The 24,491-nt window shown below is 35.6% G+C and overlaps 1 protein-coding gene across 3 annotated transcripts in view; it reads right to left on the reverse strand.

The window, feature by feature from the left end:
* Positions 1-24,491, reverse strand: part of LOC123675243 (forkhead box protein O-like) — a 162,631-nt gene that overhangs the window by 123,965 nt on the left and 14,175 nt on the right. Inside the window, exon 1 of one of the 3 annotated variants that reach the window (XM_045610587.1) lies at positions 23,330-23,672. The exons of the other annotated variants lie outside the window; for them this stretch is intronic. Within the exon in view, the coding sequence (XP_045466543.1) occupies positions 23,330-23,452 (123 nt within the window). The 5' untranslated portion in view covers positions 23,453-23,672. Of the gene's footprint in view, positions 1-23,329; positions 23,673-24,491 lie in introns of those variants that run through there. 3 annotated transcript variants of the gene reach the window in all.

The raw sequence follows: 24,491 nt of genomic DNA on the forward strand, positions 1-24,491 counted from the left end.
CCAAGTACAGCAACGTGTCAACGATACAGAAGAAATAAGCAAAGGACAGTGAACCATCGTTAGAGCCTATACGGAGTCAATCCACACGCAGACTACACATTCATGCGTGAATTCAAATGAAGATGTTCGATTTGATTGAGTAATTTACGACGTACTTCGAGGCCTGTCGGCCCAAGGTGATTCCCAAACGAAAGAATAGATGTTTTAATACCAGGTCTCAGCCAACCTTGGGATTTCGTAATGGTGGGTTCCTCGTATGATTTATAGACAGGATTTTTCGTAGATTAACGAGTCGGATTTTAAAATATCCAAGTGCGAGAAGCGTTTAATATTGATGGATACGCCATTGTTTAGTGGATTCACTCATTCGCGAGAAAATTCGTTCGTTTTGATTTATCAGCCACTAGTGACCACTCAGTATTTTATCAGCTACGAAGCAAATTCATACAATAGATGTCACTGTACGTACAGTGACACTAGATGTGCAGAAGTTGATCCAAGAAGTAGTTTACACATAATATTTATTATTTGATATTCTATCGAATAGAGGAATAATAGATATTATGTGAAATTTGTAGTGGTTTCACTTAATCAATCTATTTTTCAATAATTAATTTTAATTAGTTTCAAGTGATCGTAACCAAGGCTTTCAGCTGTACAAGCTATGACAAACTTTGACAGCTGATACTTGTGCTCATTCTGAACATTCTTGTTTCCTACAAACATTGCTTTGATTCATTTTCGTTTTCAAGAATTTGAAATAATTTAATTTCATGTTTCACTTGAAAGTAGACCAACTAACGAAAATATCAGTTGATTTAACATTCAGAATTTTATCGATAGTTGCTTTACCAACCTGCATAAATAACGTGATTTATTTCGATTGTAATGAGAAGAGGTTTATTTCATAAGGATGCATGTTATCAACAGTAATCACAAAGAACATGTTTGTGTACTTCGAAATTTATAAGCCAATATACCAAGACGATTTTACAAACGTTTTAGTGCCAACGTTTGAAATAGGATTTTGAATAATGATTTGATGCCAGTAGATGTTCTGAATGATCGTTTAAATGCAGATTTGTATGAAAATTTTTTGAACCACAACGTTTTGACTCCGTTGATGATCTGGAGCTCAATATTCCTTGGAAATATATGGTATCAGCACGATGATGCAGCATCACACAGAAGGAAACAAGTAGCTGCTTGTTTAAATGAAAATTTTCCAAATAAATGGATAGGTAAAAGCGAGGGTCAAGGGGAACTGATGCCATGGACACCTCATTCATCGGATCTCAATTCATTAGATTTTTATTTATGGAACAACTAGTTCATCATGTTGGAATCATATCTCTAAGATGTAGTTCAATCGGATATGTATTTTTTGAAAAAATGAGAAAACAAGATATTATATGGATATAACTCATAAACCATTGGATTGGTTTTGCTGATTAACGAACTCAATCGAGATATTTGAACCCTGAAAATTTCAAGCCTTCAGCGCATTCGGTTCGAGAGTTATCGCATACACAACGGTCGGACGGACGAGCAGAATTGATTTTCACCTCAAATTCTTAGTGAGTTTGACCCAATCAATTGAGAACACGCTCGGATCAAAATTAGGAAATTAAATGCCAAATTCCAACTTATTCTTTCCTTGAAACTAGCACGCAAAAATAATAATAAAAAAATATAAAATAATACAATATTCTTAGAACCAACAAGTTATAATATCTGAATTTCATTGAATATTTTCCGATAAAATTGTTTTCAGACAAAAAAAACGCAATTTTCATCGGGAGATCCCACTAATCAACAGCATGCATCAGGACCTGATCTCTCGGAATCCCAACAGAGGAATTCATCTCACTCGGATATTCCAAATTCAACAAACAAACCGTTAACGAAGCCGACATGTCACGAAAAATAACATTGTCGCCCTAGTTCGATCGCAAAGCGATACAGACAAATCCGCAGATCTGTGAACCGATCCAGATATGTAAACAAACAAGATTATAATATATTTGTTGTCACAGTAAGGTCGTCCAACCATAATATGCGAATTAATTAACGATCTCCGCTATAGTTTAACCACTACGCACGACCAGTTCGGGAAAAATAAACATTCCGCGGAGATTTTCGTGGAATTCTCGGAAACTCACGAAGGTTAACCTCTTTGTCGATCTGTTGATGGTATAAATAATGTTGGAAAGACCGTTATCAGAAATGTGCAAGTCACGCCCTGATCTGGTTTGAAGAATTTTTTCGAAAACTGGGGATCCCCAAGGCCCTATTCGATAACCACAGATTTCCAGGTGTTTTTAAATACAAGAGTTTCTGTTCTTCAGGTGCCGTCTTCGTTCCGAAGTTTGGTTATCATCAAAACTATGCCTATTCTCGATACTGCAGATCTAAACAATTGGCAGTTGTTGCAATTGTACCATTCTCTCAAGTTCTTCAACCATGAGTTTCTTCTTCTTCCTATTGATCTTTTGCCCATTATCTTTCCCTGGACAATAAGCTGCAGCAACTGGTATTTATCTCCCTTCATAATATGTCCCAGGTATTGCAGTTTGCGCTTTTTAATAGTCGGTACCAATTCTTTCTCTTCGTGCATTCTCCGCAAGATCTCCACATTCGTTACTCTCTCTGTCCACGATCTTAGTATTCTACGGTACATCCACATCTCAAATGCTTCTATCCTTCTGGTATCAATCTTCTTCACTCTTCCATTCCGTAGAAAAGAATTGACAGCACGTAACATCTCACAAGGCGAATTTTAAGTTTAAGGCTTAGATCTCTTCCATAGAATATCTTTTTCATTTTAGTAAATGTGACTCTAGCTTTTTCTACTCTGATCCTGATTTCTTCAGAGGAGTTCGGGAATTGGCAACCCTGATGCCTAAACGTCGAAAGCAAGATTACCATCGTGAAGTATAACATTTTTTTTTACCATAAACGTACTCAAAACTTGGCAAAATTCGAGCGCAAATATATTTGTTTGAAGAGACTTGAGAATTGGAGAATATTTTGACAAGAAATAAAGCCGTTCAAATAATATCTAAAGGGTATTCTCTTTTCCATTCCCGAAATAAAAAAGGCAGAACTGGTATCCATGAGGCCGTATGACCTTGATGTACTACTGGATTGAAGATTCTCGAGGAAAATATTACAAACATTGGGAACCCCCAAGGCTCCGTTATGTAACCACCGATATTCATGAACAATTTCGATTGGATCTTTTCATTTTCTTCATTTCCATAAGGTTGTGTCATTGGTTTTGATTTACAACTGAGTTAAAGAGTTCCAAGAAGAATATTTCAAAAATTGGTGGTCTGCAAGGATCCGTTCGCTGGCCATCGATTTCTATTACTTATTCAGATGTATCCACAATACGATGAGTATGAATAAGGCGCCAGTGGCTGCGGATCGAATATTTTTTCATTGCTGGATTCCCTCCGAATGACGCCTCAATCTTTGACCCTTTGAACGGTTGAGCAATCTTGGAAATTCGCTGAGGTCAGCACGCGGAACCGAACGTTCTGACTAGTATCGAGAAGGAATACGCCAGACAAATAATTCAAATTGGTTTTAATTAGCTAATAATAACATCGAAACCCGTTTTTATACACGTCGAGTGAGATAACTACTGGTTTGATAAATGTTGGAAATTTCCAGATACCCTGGTTTATAAGTTGGCCGATGTACACAGCGCGACATCGAAGTTGGTTCTGGTGTACCAAATAATATTGAATATTAATATTAAATATTTTGCTCAAGAGTGTATCGAAGGTGAAAAGAAGATCACTTTCATGATGATTATGCATTTTACCTAATTATGATGAACGATTTTGGTTTCGTGTCTGTCTGTCGGTCTGTGCATCCGCAAATATTTGTAACAGCCTCAACTTCCATAGTTTTTATCCCATTTCGATGGAATTTGGTATGGATACTCAATTTGGTTTGTAGATGGTGCTTATTTCAAATATTCATAATACCGGTTGATTTTTTAGGTGGTTCATTGAAAAATCACTAAAAGGAAATAATTTACGAATTGAAGGTTGATGAAAAAATATTACCTAGAATCTAGTAGAAATCTTCGTCAAGACGTCTATCTTTTTGCGCAGAACGTTTTCCATCGAATTGTTGGACAATTTAGGACTAAAATTTCATTGGAATGATAATGGAAGGGATACATTAAGATCGTTTAGACGGAAATTTCAAACTCGATTGTATACCCATCTGTGACAATTTGTAAAAAATTGTTCGTACGAAACTTTTGTATTTTTTTGCCGTATAATATGAATTTGCAATAAAAAAAACAGATTTCCATTGCAAATTCCAAATTTGACACCTGTACTCTACAAGGGGGAATCAAATGGAACAGGTTTTGGCAAAAGTGGACAATTTTTCTGTAAGATGTTTGCTTTTTCTTCGAAATTTTTGTCAGATTTAGTGTGCCATTCTCAGGGCCTCAATTTCTAACGTTCTACTAATTCTACTATTTTGAAGAAATTTGATTCGGATTCAGGTTAAGCTCACAAGAATTCCAGTGAGCAAAGACAACCCATTGGCAGACTCTTCATTGTATAATTAATTCACAAAGATTGTCATCTGGCAATATCAACTGAAACCTATTCAATTCAGTTTAACAGGTATCACATCATTCTTATCTCTCTTTGCAACATTCAAATCTAAACCGCTAGATGGTGACTCGATACAAATAACATTGTTTTTACCCCCACTCCTGCATAACCAGACTTCCACTTATCTTCTGAATTAAAAATCAAATTGAATACTGATAACTTAAATGTAACGATTCCCGCTAAAAGCTGCCACCCACGAGCGGAGAAGCCGACAACATCGTTTAGCTTAAAGTATCATCCTTTCCTTCTGGCTTCCTCAATTGCGACTATCGATAGCCATTTTTCCATCTTCAAGGCCCACTTACGCGTTCGCAAGAGCTTATTACCCATAAATAGCCGTAATAATACCATAAGAACCGTCTTATCGTGAAATTTTCTTGTACCATTTGTACTGATCGGATAAAAAGTTTAAGTAGTCATAAATTTCTGGGTAATAAATCAAAATCGTCAAGTCCAACGGCCTTGTGGATCCGGTTATAGACCGATCGAAACTAGCACTAACGTCGTTCATTACATTGATATACATAGAAGTCGGCTGCGTTTCATAGAAATATGGAGATTAGCGGAACGACCTTCTATGGAATTGTGGCTGGTTCCAGAATGGATAGGTTCGAGATTCACGATTCTTCTGACATTTCGGTTCTGGTTCTGGTGCTGATTATGGATGGATGAGATTGCGTGGGATGTGGGAGGTTAGAATTCTTCTTCCACTCCTTCATATTATAGATGCTGCATAATGCAAAGTTTGATTTGGAGGTTGGAACTTTTCGATGTTCGGAGTTGTCCAGTTTGGAACCAAATATTGAAACTACGAAACTATTTTTGGGGAGTTCTTGCATTAAGAAATATTCTACCAATTGGTGTGGTACTATCGATGGTACTATTCTGTCCCGTCCTAAAAAACAGCACGCTACAGTATGCTATTTTCGATTTTGTAGCAATAGTCATTCAACCACGAAATCAAAGTTCTGTGGAATGGTCTGAAATTAATTTTGGGAGAGGAAATTGTCAAATCGGATACCAAAGCTTTGGCAGACTCAGAGGCAAAATTATGTCATGCCACAGTTAACCTAACAACCATATTTTCTCCAATGTAGTTCAAATGGAAAAACTCTCCTTGAAGTTTTCAGATTGTGTAAAATCCAAATATCTAATGAAAAATTTTGGCACAATGGTTCATCATTACCTTCTAATTGAAAAATATTCCAAATCGAACGATTATTCAATGATATAATTGAATGCAATTTTACTCAATTTGGGTTATTACTGCAAACGCAAATTTAATCCTGAATATTACGAGTTTCATTCATGACCTTTTTCAAATTAGCTGGATAAACTATTCAAATTTCGTTTTCAAAAATCGTTGAATCGGTTCGTTACGGATGCACGACGTGACAACCGCGCCTCTAGGAGGAAATGGAAACGAGGTGCTTTAAATTTGAAAATGCTATAGATATTTATTTACTAAATTATTTATAATACCAAAGAATTTAATTTTTGAAGTTGCATATCTTCATAAATTCTGAAATTTCATAGAACCAATACATTTTAAACGTGTGTAAATATTTCATTGCAATGCCCTAACCGAGTTACATAGTTGATGAATTTTTTACCACACCTGAATAAATTGAAAAATTGTTTGATCACTACTATTCAAGATGTGGCAGGTTCGATTCCGAAGAAGCCGGATGATTTTTTTTTAAATTTTATAAGCTGCTTTATCTACGATTTGGGATATTCTTACAGATCAAGGAAATCAATAATGTCACGGTTTGAATTTTCATCTTGGCGAAATGCTTCCAACATTTTTCCAACTGCCGACCTAAAAAAAAGTCGGCCAATGCATCCGCTGGCGCTACGATCGTACACGTCCAGATATTCTAATAATAATCGACGGCTCCTTAGCCGAATTTCAAGGATAACAGACGAATATTTGGCCGAACGCAATTGGAATTCGCTTCGCGTAAAATATCCTGGTTACAAACTCGGATCCGTGGAGTGGGTGTTTTGGAATCTAGTTATCTGACGAATTTCTGCCGATTCCTTTTGATCTAACTTAATAAAGTTCCTCGGGAGTACGCATCGTACGCCCACTGTGGATCTCGTGAAGTTATAACGTGTTAAAAAGTTCTTGTCCTCGCTGAAAATACATCAAAGGGAGATCATGAACTTCTGTGATTCTTCTGTGGAATCATCCTTGGCACGCTCTTATGAGATTGACGTTTGACAGTCAACGGTTCTTTTGAAATTAAAAGCATATTTGTATGGAGATCTCTTTAGCTAAATCACGGAATTTCTTACATAATACCAATACGTCCAGGCATAGATCAACTCAGTGATTCTACTTATCTGTCATACTTAACATGAATATGACGTTTGACATTGAATAAAGATCGATCTAAACCTTTTGGTATGACGATCTACAGAAGGATATCTGCAGCACAACGTAAAGATATATTACGAATTGATTACGTTCAAACCAACAATTTACAGTCCACTACCTCTTTCTCGTACAATATTCACAGTTTTTTAAGTGAATGAGAAGAATTCATTACAAACAAACATGTACCTAATGTAATGGATTCTTAACCGTATGGATTTATTCATATTGCAATTTCACCAAGGAAAAATCTTTCTCTAATTCTGTGGTTATTCCGTTCATTCTTCCACATCTTGTAGAACAAAATCGTGCGAGAATATATCAGAAACGCACAGTTTTCATGGTTATATTTGATTATTATATGTTGGTACTCCGAACTTTCCGCCACGGCTTTATCTGTCAATTCATCAATTTGCCTTAAAGAAATCAGTTCTGCCAACCAACATTTTCCAATGCAAAGATCACTAAATGATATTTATGGAAATATTTCATTAATTTCATTAAAAATGCAATGAATTAGAGAAAATAATGTATAATACTCGTACAGAAGGCTCATTCTACCACTCGTTCATTTCAAAACTCGCCACTTCGTGGCTCGTTTTTGAATTTTGAACTCGTGGAAGAATATCAATGCCTTCTGCACTTGTATTATAAATAACTATTCTCATCCTATTATCATGATCTCAGACATACTTTGTTGAGACTTGGATGTCTAAAATGACATTGACGTTGACAGACGAAACGTAGTACCATAGAACAACATATTAACACGTTTTCTCGAATATCCCTATCGCCTCATCTGAAAATATTATGCATAATTTCTCCATGAATAACTCAAGAGCACATCATGCCCGAGTACTAAAACAAACACGTATCGGGTTCAAAAATTCGCGGACCTTTATCAGATGCAGTGCAGTATAAATTATGCATACCGGTATTGTGACAGCGCATTGTGATTCTCAAAGGTGCATTTTAGCACCCGTGCAATCCTCCTCAAGGTTTTTCTGGTATAACGAGCCATTGTTTTTCTCTTTGATTGACTATGCGTGCTGCAAGAGACTCGCTTTGAAAGTCAATGTCAATGCGGACCTAAATGGTGACATGTTCTTGTAATTCACACCGGTAGAGTTGAGGAAATTTATTGCCCGACGGAGCGACGTGACAGCTAGATGAATTTTTCAAATCGCAATTGGATGTTTCAATGCGAGATGGTACCGGGGTAGACCGATTTTGGGTAGTACCACATTTTTATCCATTATTTCGCCAATGGATCAGTATCTCGCGCTGTATGAGTCCGATCAGTTCCACTACATGGCGTTGGAAAGATGAGATTTCATACTACAAAAAGTTTTCTGACAGTTTTGTGATTAGTACACTCAGTGTAATTTGAACGCGCGTCAAAGATGGACACCAGCAAAGAGAAAATAAGCTTTATTTCACAGTTTTTCTTCGATAAAGGCGAAAATGCAAGCCAAGCGGCTGAAAATGTAAATAGTTCTATTACTGTAAAAGCCAATCATGAGCAATTTTGGTTCGGTCGATTCCGTTCCGGTAATTTGAAAGTCAAAGATGCACCACGCACTAGAAGGCCAATTGTTGAAAATGCCGATAAAATCATTAACAATATCGAGTCCGACCGTCATGTAAACACTATTTCGATTTCCCAAGAGCTAAAGAGTACATACAAACCGTTTGAAATTATTTGCTTTAAGGATATTCTCAAGAAGAAGCTCGATGTATGGGTACTACGACAAAAAACCTCATATGGACCGAATATCCATCTACGAATCGCACAAAATCGACCTATTTTCGAAGCGGTTGATGACTGGTGATGAAAAGTGGATCACTTGCGACAACGTCAAGCGAAAGCGGTTGCGGTCGAAACACGATGTGTCGGCAAAAACGGTGGTCAAGCTAGGATTGACGACCAGAAAGGTTTTGCTGGGTTTGGTGGGATTGGTAGGGAATTCTCTACTATGATCTGCTCCCCAACGGCACAAATGTCAACTCGGAACTCTACTGTCAACATTCGGACCGTCTGAAGGAAGCAATCGCCCAAAAGCGCCCAGCTCTGTATAATAGGAGAGAATTGTGTTCTATCAACAATTTTGCTGGTGAAAAATAAGCTTGAACAGAGGCTTGTGAAAATTGACTGTCTAAATTTTTCGCCAATATGGAGGAGGGCTGCTATGAGAGAGGGATATTATCTTCGGCGCATATTTTTATGTAGAGACAAAAATATAGAGTTTGCTCAATCAAGAAACGTTTACATCTGGATCAGGTTAAAAATTCTTAAGTAGGTAATATCAATATGAAATTCTAGAGTATTGAAATTCACGCATGCAACAGAAGCCAGTAGGCATAAATTCAAACATTATGTTTCATATTTTCCAAACCAATTCGACCACCAAAACGAAAACCAAATTGTTGACAAAACATCGTCTACAATGTCCACCGATTCATCATAAAATTCAAATTAGCAGGTGAAAGTCTGGGCGGATGATATTTATATCGCGCAAAAGTGAAACAAAGAGCATTTTTGTCGCGAATATACACGATATATCGCCATCTCGCGTCGAATTCACATAAAACCGAGTTCAGCGATCCAACCCACAGCCAAAACGACGCTTATACGCTGCATTTTCCACACCTCGCGAGGACTTGGCGAAACACCAATTTCGGCTACAATGTTAGCGCCAAGATCCGACTAAATCATCAATAAACTGTCGAGAGGTATTTCCAAAGCCACTACGTTGTTCGTGGCCGGTCTATTACGCTTGTACAACTTCATAGTAAATATTCCAAAACAATAACATGATTCTCAAGGTCCGTCTAACTATAGAAACTATCTTAATTGACTGAAATCCTGAAATAAATTGGTCCAAACGGCGAGCAGCAGAGGCATTTGGTGGCAGATGTGGTCTGTGTTGCGACATGCCCGGTTATGGCGTGAACTCATATTTGGTGCGTATTATTTGAGTCGCCAAATGTGAATGTTGAGTATTGGGTTGCTCGACCAGAAGCGGCCAGTGATCTAGATTCCTCGTTTTTGTTGTTTATCAATAAGTCGAACTTACTACTTTCAGTTGCGTTTTCGACATTTTTCATAACACTTCTTGCAATTTCTGTTTACGTGATATGATAGTGAATGGAACACTTGAATTTTGCTACTCGACTCTGATCAAGTTTGGTTTCTTCGTTACATGTTTGAATTAAATTATGTAATGTTTGTTTTCAGTAGAAATTACTCATATTGAATTCTGACGCGTGCTACTCTGAAACCAAATGGTTTTCCAGTGAGAGGTTTCATTTTTAATAGCCACCTGGTTAATGATTTCTTTTTCCAGAAGTGGAAGATATTGATGTAGAGGGCGCTTCGTACCACACTAGCGAGAAAAGTTTCTTGGTCGTGTTACTTCTTAAAGAGGTAATCACAATTGGCCATCGAGATCTTGTGTTTAGTCTTTTTCCTTTGGAGCCACTTCAAAGATAAGATCCATTTCAATGCTCCACAATCAATTCAAAATCTCAAAGGTAGAATTTGAATAAATAGCCACAAATGTGCGATTGTAAACTTAAATAACTTTATTTTTGTTATAGAATTCCCCACCCCCCTTACAAAAACAGCAGAAACAACGACTCTTGCTGTTCCAATAACAACAGTTATAAAAACAAGAGCATCAGCAGCAACAGCTGCTCAATAGCAGCACCAGCAAACAGCTGCAGTAACTGTCAGTGTTTAAAATGTTTACAAAATCTAGAAAATCAGGATAATTCAATTATATCATATCAAACAACACAACAAACAACAGATGCTAAGTTGTTTGCTGCTGCTGCTCTTGTTTTTATTGCTGTTGCTGCAAATGTACCTAAGGCTTAGGTATCAGCTAACACACGTAGCACTTTCTAAATTTCATAATTTCAGCCTGTGGCATTTCGAGAAGTAACTTTTTTAAATTGAATTCCTCTACTTAGAGTCATGAGAACTACTTGATCGAAATTCAGACTAATTCGTAGCATTCATAGCTTTTATAGCTCTTAAGAAAAGCCCTGAAAGATAGATGATAGAAGAGTTGGAGAAGATTTTCTTGAACGAGATGATTTCATTATTTAGAAGGAAACCATCTAGAAGTTGAAATGTCAAGCTATGCTCCCTGTTTGGGTGGACAGGCATACAGTCTTATGCGTAAAGTGTCGATGGAGCACAGTACCAAATCCTACAAAGAACAAAACCTTTTCTGCTAACTCCTACCAGCTCAAAGCTCCAAGAAGAGTCTAGATACAAACAAAGAAAAACAATTTTAAGATCTCGGTAGCTCATTGGTGAGAGCGCTGGACTAGTAATTCGGAAGTTGCGGGTTCGATTCCCGCTCAAGGAGGTACTTTTTCCGGAACTAAAAATTGTCTGTCATGCCAATATAAATATATATATTTTTTAATTATTTCCAGACGAAAAATCATTATTTCAAAACTAATTTTCTACGTCTAAGACCAATCTTTTTTCTAACGTCTAACCTTGCTACCACATCCTTTAGGACACTGTAGTTATTGTGTGAAAACCTGAAGCACCTTTGCCAGTAAAAACTATCTTCCTCAGCAAGTTATTAATAATTTCTCAGAACATAAAATCTATAATCGAGAATATCCGCTATTCTCGTCGTTCTTTCGGTGTATTCAACTTTCGGAAAAATGCGATACGCAAGCCTTTCAACAGCCCAAATTTAGCGTCAGTGCCGAAAATAAACCGGGCGATCCGTTTTTCCTCAATAGCTCGCTGTAAGACGGTAAATTTCCCATTTCATAACGGTCGGTATAATTTATTATTCCAGGTTTTCCCGAAAAATCCCGCTTATTCTTGGCCGGTGCAACGCATCTCGTAGTCTGGAATCCATCGGAAAGTGGCTAAGTTTATTTTCGGTTCTATTAATATAGAGTCGAGTTGCATGCAGCTTGCCAAAAAGCGCCGGTCACATTCAGATATAATTCACGATACCCTACTATATTGGAATCGAATAGATTCCGGGCGGTGTTGCCGCATCTACCACGTGGAATCGATCATTTTTATCCTTCCTCAACACATAGCAATCATAAGAAAGTTTATTCACATATAAATTTATAAATTTTATAAATTTATTAACATATAAGATTTCTAAAAAGATTTAGTTTTGGTAATTTTGCCACCTTCCCTGAATCCATTCTTGAAACGCCTGCGAACAACTTTAAGATAACGCATTCTACCGGTACCAGTAGTCTTCCTCCTTTTAGCTTTGATCGACCAATTGTATGATCGCATTTTTGCGGCTGGATATCCACATTGTGCACAAGTGGATTTTTGGATATGATAGGAAGATCTACCACATCTGCGACAAAAAGTATGTGTCTTATTTCTACGTTTACCAAACGATGAGGTACCTTTCGTCATTTTGTAAAATGTTACAAACGAAAAGGTCTGTTTGACGTTACCGCTACGAGTATCATCGATACCAAGATGCTATTTGAGTGCCGAAGATCTGTTTATTCTGGGAATTAAAACAAAAACTCCTTTCATTGGCCAGAACAAAAAAGAGTTTCAGGAGAAGGAACAAACGGAAGAGAAACACTCTGGTGGAATCTTCCCAAGTTGGATCATTGATATTGCGAGATGTAAGAAGTATCTGGATCTAAGCAAGAATATGCTACGCCTCCTCACTGGATTCCTGACAGGGATTTGCCGCCTCAGAAATCACCTCATGGAAATAGGTCTAGCAGAAAACGAGGAGTGCAGATTATACGATAGTAGAATACTCCGGATCACCTGGAATACCTCACGATAGCTGGCCAACGCAGGAAATGTTTTGTACAAGAGATCAAAAGTAAATGTTCAACCAACAGAACACGATGTGAAAATATTCACCTTGCAAGCTGTTGAGGACAGCATACATATCTTAGATGCAATTCACATAAAGCGAAATATGTAAGTAGAATTCGAGAAACTGAAGAATCAAACTCCGAAGTTCAAGCTTTGATCATTTCAAAGGGTAGACCAACATCCTTCTAGTACTGATTACTATTAAGCAGTTACCTTGCACCTCGACCTTGAGATATATTATGCTCTTCATCGAAACCGTTCTCGACCCTGCACCATCTATAGCTCGACTTCCATCATCTGCGTTCAAAAAACTCTAGTATCTAGGAGGACTTCAAGGAGTCACATTCTTTCTACTACCAAAACATTTTTTGCGTTGGCTTACAATGTTAAGCGCTGGAGATCAGGAGTTTCTTCCTCCTCCTTTCAGACTCTCAGTCCTCCTTTGTTTCTGAAGCCCTGTAAGGAGGAGTAGCAAATCTTTACTAAGACTCGAATATTTCTTGGATCTTGCAGTATTTAATTTCTGAAGGAATTATTTAGAGTGATCCAACCTTGGAAGTTCCCGTCAGAGAGTTTTTCTTTGGGTTTCCTCTTTCTCTCGATACTCTTTCTTATGGGTATATATTTCTATACCATAGAAAGGTTTAGATTCAGTAAAAGGCGTTCGTGCTTCCATTCGGGAAAATGTATTGGCTGCTTTATTTCCTTTGATTCCCGAGTGACCAGGAAGCCAGATCAAGAAGACGCTACTATTCTTGCCTAATTCATCTATTCTCCTTCTAAAGTGATGATGAGTTGAATGCATCAGGTAATTCTATGTTATCACAGAATGTCATTTTATATGGCAATTGGGAAAAATGTGCAATTCACACGTTCAAAATCAGCTACCGCATTTCAACCTTAAATTATCACCTATTCGCGAACCTCCAACACGATAACAGTTGAGAAACGTCAAAATTTCGCGGCCAGCCGTGATAAAACGTGATAAAACTGTGGTACGCATGCGCCTCCGCGACCTGCGTTCAAATAAGAATGAAATATTTTTAGATGTTGCAATTACAGCCGGCCTCGAGTCGAGAAACAGAAACCATTTGACGGGTTCAAAGTACCATGGTGAAGGTGAAATTCATCAGGAACACGGTTGGTACCTGAGCGGTACGCAGCAACGGTTATCAAACGTGCGGTACTGACCTCCATTCCTCCAAGATTTACGATCGATGGATCTGAGCGCGACGTGCGTTAGGCAGGTTGCGTAACGTTCTCGATCCGAAATTTATCAAGGAACGATTGGGAATTCGCATTGATTGAATTGACGAAGAAACGAGTTCTTGTTTCTTTGTAATTCCGGACTTGATGGTATGCGAAAACGATACTAGTTGATTTTAATGGACCAACCACTGTTTATTGTTGAATCTTACGTAAAAGATGACGTCAGGAGCTATTGAGCTCTCATTAATTCATGCGCGAATTACGTCCTTCAAGACGTTTAGGCAGGGATTTCTGCATTCTTTATTTTTTTATGATTCTGTATTTCTGATGATGCTGTCAGCAGGAAATTTGCAAGAGGCTTATTCCTTAGATAACTTCAAGGAAGAAAGTCCTAGGCCCTCCAACGCTTTGTCTTCAAGATACAGGGTGTTTTTTGTATTTGTATTTTATGATTATTTTACCATTTATCAAATCTTTATCAATCTTCGCTCGATATTGGGTGAATAAATATCAAAAATCATCATTCCTTTTTTCATTACATCTTACTTACTGAATTTTTATGATAATATGGATTTTCCTGAGGATTACGAGAGAATTATTTGAAATTTTTTTCCAAGAATCGTTACCAATAAACTACAAAAAATCAAAAAGTGTGGTACTGGGCTACATCCTATTTTTTGTTGAAATTTATTCAAATTGATAGTCAATGATTTAAGGGAATGAATTTATTAATTTTTTAAAATCAATAGATCTTGTTTTCGAGTTATGAGGATCATAAAAATAACTCCACTATATACAGGGTGGCCATTTGAAAACGAAACAGACGAGATTACAGACGAAATAAAGTTTTTCGATAGAAATGCTCGGACAGGTCGATTTCTGTTTCGAGGGGGACAACTTAAGTTGTAGGTTACGGACGCATAGCGCTTCAACCCTTGCTACTACAACCCTCACCCCCAAATTTTGAATAGGGAAGATGGGGTGAGTGATACCTCATTTGAAAGGTATTTTTATACTGATTTCAGCACAGTAATTGTTTTTTCATTTTATGCATTAGTTCTCGAAATATTCTTAACTAAGTATTTGAAAATGAAGTGGTGTTTTCATGGCACTTGTAGTGTTCGACATTTTGAGCTTCAAAACAACCATGACTGTGGCTTCCTTCCTAACTAACTAACGCATGAATATTTCGAGAACTAATGCATAAAATGAAAAACCAATTACTGTGCTGAAATAAGTATAAAAATACCTTTCAAATGAGGTATCACTCACCCCATCTTCCCTATTCAAAAATTGGGGGTGGGGGTTGTAGCAGCAAGGGTTGAAGCGCTATGCGTCCGTAACCTACATCTTAAGTTGTCCCCCTCGAAACAGAAATCGACCTGTCCGAGCATTTCTATCGAAAAACTTTATTTCGTCTGTAATCTCGTGTGTTTCGTTTTCAAATGGCCACCCTGTATATTAATGTCCTATGAGTATTCCAAAACATGAACTAAGAAAATTTCATTTGGAGTGAGTAGGATAACAATTTGTTTGATTTTCAACAATTCTAAAAGTTCAATATTGGAAATAATAAACAAAAACACAACCAATTTAGGTTAACTAATAACTATCTCGAAAAACATCTCGAACTAGTAGTACAATACAAGATAACATTTGATTCTTGAACCACATTTCAAATCAAATCTGGAAGAACTTTATCAGCATAGTTATTTATAATACAAGTGAAGAAGGCATTGATACTTCACTACGAGTTCAAAATTCAAAAATGAGCCAAGAAGTGACGAACTTTTCAATGAAGAAAGTGTTAGAATGAGTCTTTTGTGCGAGTATTATACATTATTTTCTCCAATTCACAGAATTTTTATTGAAAATAAAGGAATATTTCCATAAATTTCGTTTAGTGATTTTTGCATTGAGAAATGTGGGTTGGCAGAGCAGTTTTCTGTATCATAAATTTGACAGATAATGAATCCTGTCTTCTTGCACGATTTAGTTTTATAAGATGTGGCTGAATGAACGGATTAGCCTCAGAATTCGAAAAAATATTATTCAAAATTATAAAACATGAACCGTATGGTTTCCTAAAGCTAAATGGCGCTCATCACAAGAATCGCCTTCAGAAACCATAGAATATTAACATATACACTTAATTATAACCTTGTTCATAGTCGTGACACGTACAGAAACAATAATTTCGATCTATAAAGATTTCGTAATTGCTTCCTTGGAAGTATAATGTATGAGAAAATAAACGAAAATTGAATGGAAACTCTTCAATGATAAAGTGGATAATTCTTCTCACGTGAAATAATAATTCATATCCCAATATTTCTACGAAATACTCAATAAGGTAAGCGGTTGTTGAATGACAATTAGATATTCAGCGAATTAGGGTATTATGGGAAAAAAACATTTTTTCTACTTGTATGAATGAATTGAAATTTTCCAAATATGCATGTACCTTTTTCGACAAATATAATTAATTCAATATAATATAATTAAGTTCGGCAATATGAAAAAAAAATTATATAATTTGAATTCATAGAAAAAATTCAATAGAATATTGAAACTATGCAGGACCCTGAGAGACATTTGACCATTTGTTTCGTCAAATTAGTTTTCAATCTTTTGAGTGCTCAATAATGGTTGCTACGAACGTCACACCATGTTGATAACGAAACTACTAAACCCTCTAATGCTTACATAAATTTTCATTCCAAAAATAGGCATCCAGCTGAACTTTTCCACGAACAAGGATCCAAACAGGAGCCAAATGCAAAAATAATTGCCTTTTTCATTCATGGCACTCTACAAACCTATTGAAATTAATTACAATTAAATAAAAACACAATAATTGCTATATTTACGTACGCTATTAGATTATTTTCTCGTAAGAACTATAAATTAAATGAAGTGAACGAAAAAATTCGATAAAAATGTTCACCAAAGGTTGCATGGGTTTTTACCGAGATCCAATCATTCAATCAAAATCGAAGTAGTGGAGCTTTCCTATCGTTTGGAATGATTCACCATGTTTAGACCTCAATATCCCCACGTAAGTTTGCAATAATTATCGTATGATAAGGCCTGAGTCCAGTAAGTAATTAAGCAATAAAGATTGCGTCTGCATAGCACTGCCAAAAATTGTGGTGTACCAGAACCGCATCAAACATTGCAAAAATTTAGAACATTCAGATACTTGATTCTCGCAATAGGCTATTTTATAAATTTTTACATCTTTCCAAATTATTCTTGAAGTTTATCAATCACATGAATAATATGTACAATTCGCAAGAATATTACTCGAACCCAAAGGTTGTTATTTCATCATCAATTAAACTTTTTTTTTGTGAATATCATTATGATTCATGATCATTTAATCTTATTTCTTGGTAAGAACTAAAATTCCACGTCATGTATTTTTTATATTATCGAATAGCCCATCTCGTAAATACTGACCTCTTCATATCAAAGAGTTTACTCGTTAAATTATAGTTTTGAACAAATGACAAAATAAGACAAACCAGAAATGGTTGAAACAATGCAATTACTCATATTTCCGGTATGCATTCATTTTGCATTCGAAAAGTGATTATTATTTTTTGCATATTGATACAATGGTTGTTGTTACATTTCTATTTTCGTTGAATAATCATAATGGCTGAAAACTGAATAAGCCAGCTGATCTACCTATAGGATTTTCCATTTGGAATGAATCAATTTGAAAAGGCAACACTTTTATGTCATTTCTTATGTCACTTACGTACATTGGGTTAGGCCATTTAATCATGGAAAGATACACGATTCATTAAAAATGATTCATGGACGACATTATTCAGTCAAGAGGAAATACCACCAGGAGTCAATAGAGTAATAAACATAGTCAGAGGGAGTATACGCAATTTTTACATGTCCCCAACATGGTCAGATTACGTTGTCGGATTGTGATATATTTTCAAATCCACAATTTTACTATATCGTTATGAATGTATATTATATTGAAAGAAATATATTTATTCGACGGATTCCCCATTAAATATGCAAATTTGAATATTCGGCATCAGATATTTTTCTTAATTTTCGAATTTATAATAAGCAGAATATTTATTATTTTCTACATCTACCTGCTGAAATCCAAGATTTGGCAACTTTTGCTCCCCAAGTGTCATCGGTTGTTTCACGTTGTTTGGCGCGCCCGAAGTTTGTTTTTTGAATTTCTGATATATTAAGGTATTTATTCCAATATATTTTCAGTTGATAAGAAACGTTGATTCATAAGGAGTGCGTTCTTTGTGGAGAAACTCCCGAATTAAGTGAATTATCTTATCACTGATATGTTTTCATTTCCGCGCGCTTCATGTCAAATTTGATAGTTCATGTTGGGGACAAAATTTGCTAACTGAAAATTACATATGCTTTGTCTATCTATGTTTATTACTATGAGCCTTAATTAAATGCCATAATATACTGAACGTAAAAGGAATAAGAAATGTCAAGAAATAATGAACAGTGTTGCCAGCAGAACCATTTCAAATTATATCAATCCTATTGGAAAACCATTTACTTTATCGCATTGTCAAAGCTCGTTGCTTCAATTCGTCATACCTCGTGCAGAGGGGGCTCGCCCTGTATACAGAATAATCGTAGATGACTAACACTGGTCGATTAAATTGAAGATCGACGGGTTAAATAATTTGAACCGAGAATATTAAGATGGACGATGTCTCCTGGACTGATACATCGCTGATCCGTCTGTCCTTGTTGGTCTTCTCTTTGAGGTAGGGGGGACCAGTCTCCTTGATATCTTATCATCGGGTTCAGAGCAACTTAAACCGTGGGGTTATCATCTAATCACGTGGAATGTGCTTTCTGTTCTGAATCGCGGTTGCCATGTCGGTGCTCGATTGATAAGAGGAATCGCGTGGTGTTCTGTTTTGATTTTGGTACGTTGGAGACGCTGGATTTTCGAAAATATGTTTGGATCGAAGTTTACAGTCTGTGCAAGTTCGCTGGATTTTATAAATTCCGTGAATTCATTACGTCCCTCAAACTTTGATCGACCTTAAAAAAAACAGAGAAAAGCAACGATTTAATGTCAGGAGCTTTTGAGCGCTCGTTCATCAAGGCGGAGACAGAATTGTTGTAAATAAGATGTGATCGTTTTTTGATGAATAAAAAACTGTGCAAGCAATGACTTGATAAGTGTTTCTCAGACTCTGCTTTATCGACAACAACTGTTAAAAGTTGATCCACGAAAGAAATTTGCCTCTATTTCGAAAGCAAATATGAATCGTTCAAGAAAAGAAATTGAGAATTCAAAGGAGCGTTAGAGTATATGTATCATTCTGATGAGTGACTTTATTGACGATAAGTGTGGAAATTTTAAGAAAATATGTGTCTGTACTGGTTAGGCTAGGGCTCAGAGTAATAAACATGGATAGAGGGAGCATATGTCATTTTCAATAAGCAAATTTTGTCCCCAACATGAACTATCAAATTTGACATGAAGCACGCGGAAATGAAAACATATCAGTGATACGATATTTCACTCAATTCGCGAGTTTAACCCCAAAGAACGCACTTCTTTGTCCCATAGTGAATCAACGTTTCATATTAACTCGAAATTTGAGATAAGTACCTTACTCTATCAGAAATTCAGAAATCAAACTTAAAGCGCGAAAACGACGTGAAACAACCGATGACACTAGGAGAGCAAAAGTTGCCAAACCTTGGATTTCAGCAGGTAGATACAGAAAATAATAAATATTCTGCTCATTATAAATTCGACAATTAGGAAAAGTATCGGATTCCAAATTTTCAAATTTGCATATTTAATCGGAAATCACTCAAATAAATATATTTCATTCAATAATACATTCATAACGATATAGTAAAATTGTGGATTTCAAAATATATCACAATCCGACAACGTAATCTAACCATGTTGGGGACATGTAAAAATTGCGTACACTCCCTCTATATCTATGTTCATTACTCTATGGGCTAGGGTCTTTTCACCTCCTGCTTAAATTATCTATGGTTCTGGTGGTCAATATTTAGCATGAAGTTTGAAATTGTTATTATAAATCTGCACGCAAAATCTCAACTCATTGGGATCGATTGCCATTAAAATATTGAGTTTGATTTACGATATTCTTCTACAATTTTTTCTTATGTTGATGATATGATCGAAATGAAGTTTTACATTCATGTCCACAGAACCTCTAGTCGAAGGCATAAGCCTATTAATGAACTTTGAAAACAAAACGTTTGCTTGTAGATGTAGAAGAACAATTGTATTTTTTCTATAGAAAAAAAATACAGAACTAAATTGAAATTAAACTTGTATGTGTATAATAAGTACTTTAAGATCTATTCCTTAGTTCAATACCATAGAATTTCTAATGGCCGATCGGCCAAAAAAAAATTATTGAAAAAACTAATGGATCTTTTTCCACCAGACTCGTAATTTTCAATTCAACATCAAGAGTGATCAATTTAAAATTTAAACTAACGTAACATTGAAAACCTTACCGGAGTCTCACTAGCTGTCGCAATGATAAACTACTCACCTGAAACAAAAAAAAATGATTAGCATCGACCTTCATAAGAGCTCAGTGAAATTAATTTGAATTAGAGATTCAAAGATTGGATAGATCAACTGAATATCCTCGTTCATCTGAGACATCCCATTTCGACCCAGCTCTATCGGAGCCTACAGATGAAATTAAAACGAAAAAAATCAATAACAGCACATCTAGTTTCAAATTCAAGTATGAACCTCATGATCGTTGTTATCATGTCATAAATTATGTTTAATAACAACCCGTATTTTATAATATCGAAATGAGAACTTCATAGATAAAACTGTTATCTGTTCTATAAATGGGTGAGTTCTTATGTTCGTATTGATTTTTTCTATTACTTCATGTCTAAATTCGAAATTGTGTGGAATGGAAATCAATAGGAAAGATATTTCAATGAATGGAAAATTACTACTGATCGATAGAGTATTCCAACTTCATTTAGGGAGGTTCCTCGGAATTTATCATATTTTCTTGGCAGTAATCCATCAAACTTTTCTATATTGTATTATTCTTTGGATTTATCTGGCAACAAATCCAAGATAAAATTTTCATCAGTATTCACTAACTGTTGTGTTGTCCCTTACATCTGAACTTCATCAATGTATATTTCAAATACTTTTGGAAGATAAGTATAGCAAACCGAAATGAACAAACCGATTGCCAATGAAACGATTTCATAGGCAATATGATTGTAATCGAAACTCGTTATTTATTTCCAAAAATCCTTAATTTATGATAATGTTGATTGCAATTTCAGACGAAATATGTGTACCTCGTGATGAAGGACATTTCTGAACTATAACGTTTATTTTTTCGTGGATACATTTTTTTTATTTATATATTTTTATTTAATCATTTATGTTTACATTTTCGTTCGGAAAAGTGTCGCTTTCAATACTAGATACAAAATGCACTATTGTCCTACTAATTTGCAGTTTTTTTTTGGAGTCATTTGATGAATTTTATATTGATTAATTTGTAATGGCCACCTACAAAATAATGATTTGAGTTTGGTAAGTATATAAGTATGAAGGTTGGAGAATTTTTTGGTGGTAGGTTAACTTGTATCGTACCGTATAATTGTAAGAAATTATATATCATTCCGGGTCCGAAATTACACAATTGGAAAAATTCATTGCATCCTAAAAAATTTTATAGTTTCTTTGTTGGACAGAAGCCCATAACACATTTAATGATTTTCTTTATATATCCAAGATACGAATAAATGCTTGGGTTAATAGTAATTATTTAAGCTTCTTCAATGAATGAAAAAAGAGATAGTTTTCCAAAAAATATATGTAGTACTTATACTCGCAGACTGAATTGAATTGCAGACCTTGAAAACTTGGAATGGCCTATTAAGAATTGCATATATTTTTTATGTCCGTCGTACAAATGCAAGGATCGAAGTCCATCCATTTACTCATCGTATTTTAATATCGGAATGAACTTACAACAGAAAGGAAGCAATCAGGAATTTGTCGACGATGAAAAATTCTACATGTTAGTCATTATCCAACTGTTCTGGTTCAACCTACTAGAATATCGCTGAAGTGGCACTGGCTACCTCATGTCATTGAAAAATAGCAATTCACAATGAAAAAACACACTGCATTCGGTACAAAATTTAATTCATCAAAAATATTAGTTACTGCCTTCATTACTCAAAAACGATTGGACCGATTTTTATTATTGTTTCGAATAGCAAAGTAACTATTAAAACATCCAGGCAAACAAAAAAATAAGAAGACTATAAAAATAGTACGTTTTCCGAAAAATAAATGTGTTTTTTCATTGATGGTTGTAGACATAGAGTAATAAACATAGATAGAAGGTGTATACGCAATTTTTACATGTCCCCAACATGGTTAGATTACCTTGTCGAATTGGGATATATTTTCAGATCCACAATTTTACTATATCGTTATGAATATTCATTATTATCTGTATCTTCCTGCTGAAATCAAAGGTTTGGCAACTACTGCTCTCCTAGTGTCATCGGTTGTTTCACGTCGTTTGGCGCGCTTGAGGTTTGTTTTTTGAATTTGTGATATATTTAGGTATTTATTTCAATATATTTTGAGTTAATATCTAATGTTGATTCACTATGGAACTTTAGAAGTGCGTTCTTTGTGGTGAAACTCGCGAATTGAGTGAAATATCATATCACTGATATGTTTTCATTTCCGCGTGCTTCATGTCAAATTTGATAGATCATGTTGGGGACAAAATTTGCTTACTGAAAATGACATATGCTTTCTCTATCTATGTTTATTACTCTGAGGTTATAGACAATCGATGTTAACTTGCAAAATATAGTTTTACGTCAGTTTGAAAGATTTAATGGTGGCTTACAATCAAAGTACCTAAAGCGGCAATATAGCAGAAGGGCTGACAACACAAAGTTAAAAAATCGCGGTTTAGTGTGAATTTTCAAGTTGCACAAATACATTTGTCATATCTGATTCGCCATACCATTGCTCAAATAAATATACTATAGTCGAAATAAGCGACCACCAGGTGGCGACAGGAGATACACTTCTCCAAACAAATAAGCGCAGAAGGATTGGACCTCTCCTTCCACTTTCTGAATAAGACAAGAAGGGCACCTAAATGAGGCCATCCTAAGGGGATATTCAAATAAAACTACATCTACCTTATTGGGATAATAATAATAAGATGAGAGAAGGTCGGCAATAACCTCCCTCATGCACTCCCATCTCTCTGTATAAGGATGACATATTGGTTCATTCCAAATTTGAGTGATGTCAGTCGACATGTGGGAGCATCCCTTGGCCTTCTTTGAAGGAGAGCCAGAAATGGTTCATCGGTGAAGAAAAACAAGTTTTACATATACAGCACTATGGAGGAGATTGGTAAATTCAATTCGAATTTTCCTAGGTGGGCTTGTTCAAAAGATTCGACTTCATACTGCGACAGCTTTCTGGAGTTCCAAGTTTCAAAATAAATTCCCTTGAGGATACCACAATTCCCTGGTTTTCATTATAATTGTTGATTTGTTCATAGTTGCATACAAAACAAGGCCTGATCAGTTCCATTAGTAATTTAAAATGACTGGGCCGATTTTGATTTATTACTTTCAGTAAAAACATTTGGAATCGTTCAAGGAGTACAAAGTTCCAACTGACGTTCCAACGAATTCTTGTCAGAATTCCGAAAACCATAGAATTTATCACCAACATAGAGTTTTCTAATTTGAGTGGTACAATTTGAAATGGCAATATCTATATTATTTTCTGACATTTCCTATGTCATTTAAGTTCAGTAGGTGTATCTTTTAAAAATACAACACAAACTAAGAACCAAAAATAAAAGAATTTCTTTATATTTATCAACAAAATCACTTACACAAAGCTAATTTAAAAGTATAGTTAGTTCAATGATTTGTGGTAATGCAATATATCCTTTTTATTTCTTTTGACTTTTCAATAACTATATGTGAAAATAATCTATTCAAATCAAGATAAAAAAGATGACTCTTACAAAGTCCGCTTTAAAGAAAATTTGCTTACCGTTCCTGATACTCAATATACTCTCAACATAAAATCTATTGATTTAAGGCCAAAACCAAATTACCGTTGGAACGATCTGAGCCTATTTACATTTTTTCATACTTCAAACCTTTCCATCATCTGAGAATTACCAATGCCGAATAAAAACAGTTTTGCAATATCTCAAAAGTTGGCAACACATAAATTAAGCATGCCGTTGATTTCCGACAATTTCAACAAGATATCGAAGAAGTTCCAAACTGCTCCAAAGGAAGATAAAACATTTGCTCGCGCCATAAACAGTGG

This window comes from Harmonia axyridis, chromosome 3, assembly GCF_914767665.1.
Source record: "Harmonia axyridis chromosome 3, icHarAxyr1.1, whole genome shotgun sequence".
Lineage (NCBI taxonomy): Eukaryota > Metazoa > Arthropoda > Insecta > Coleoptera > Coccinellidae > Harmonia > Harmonia axyridis.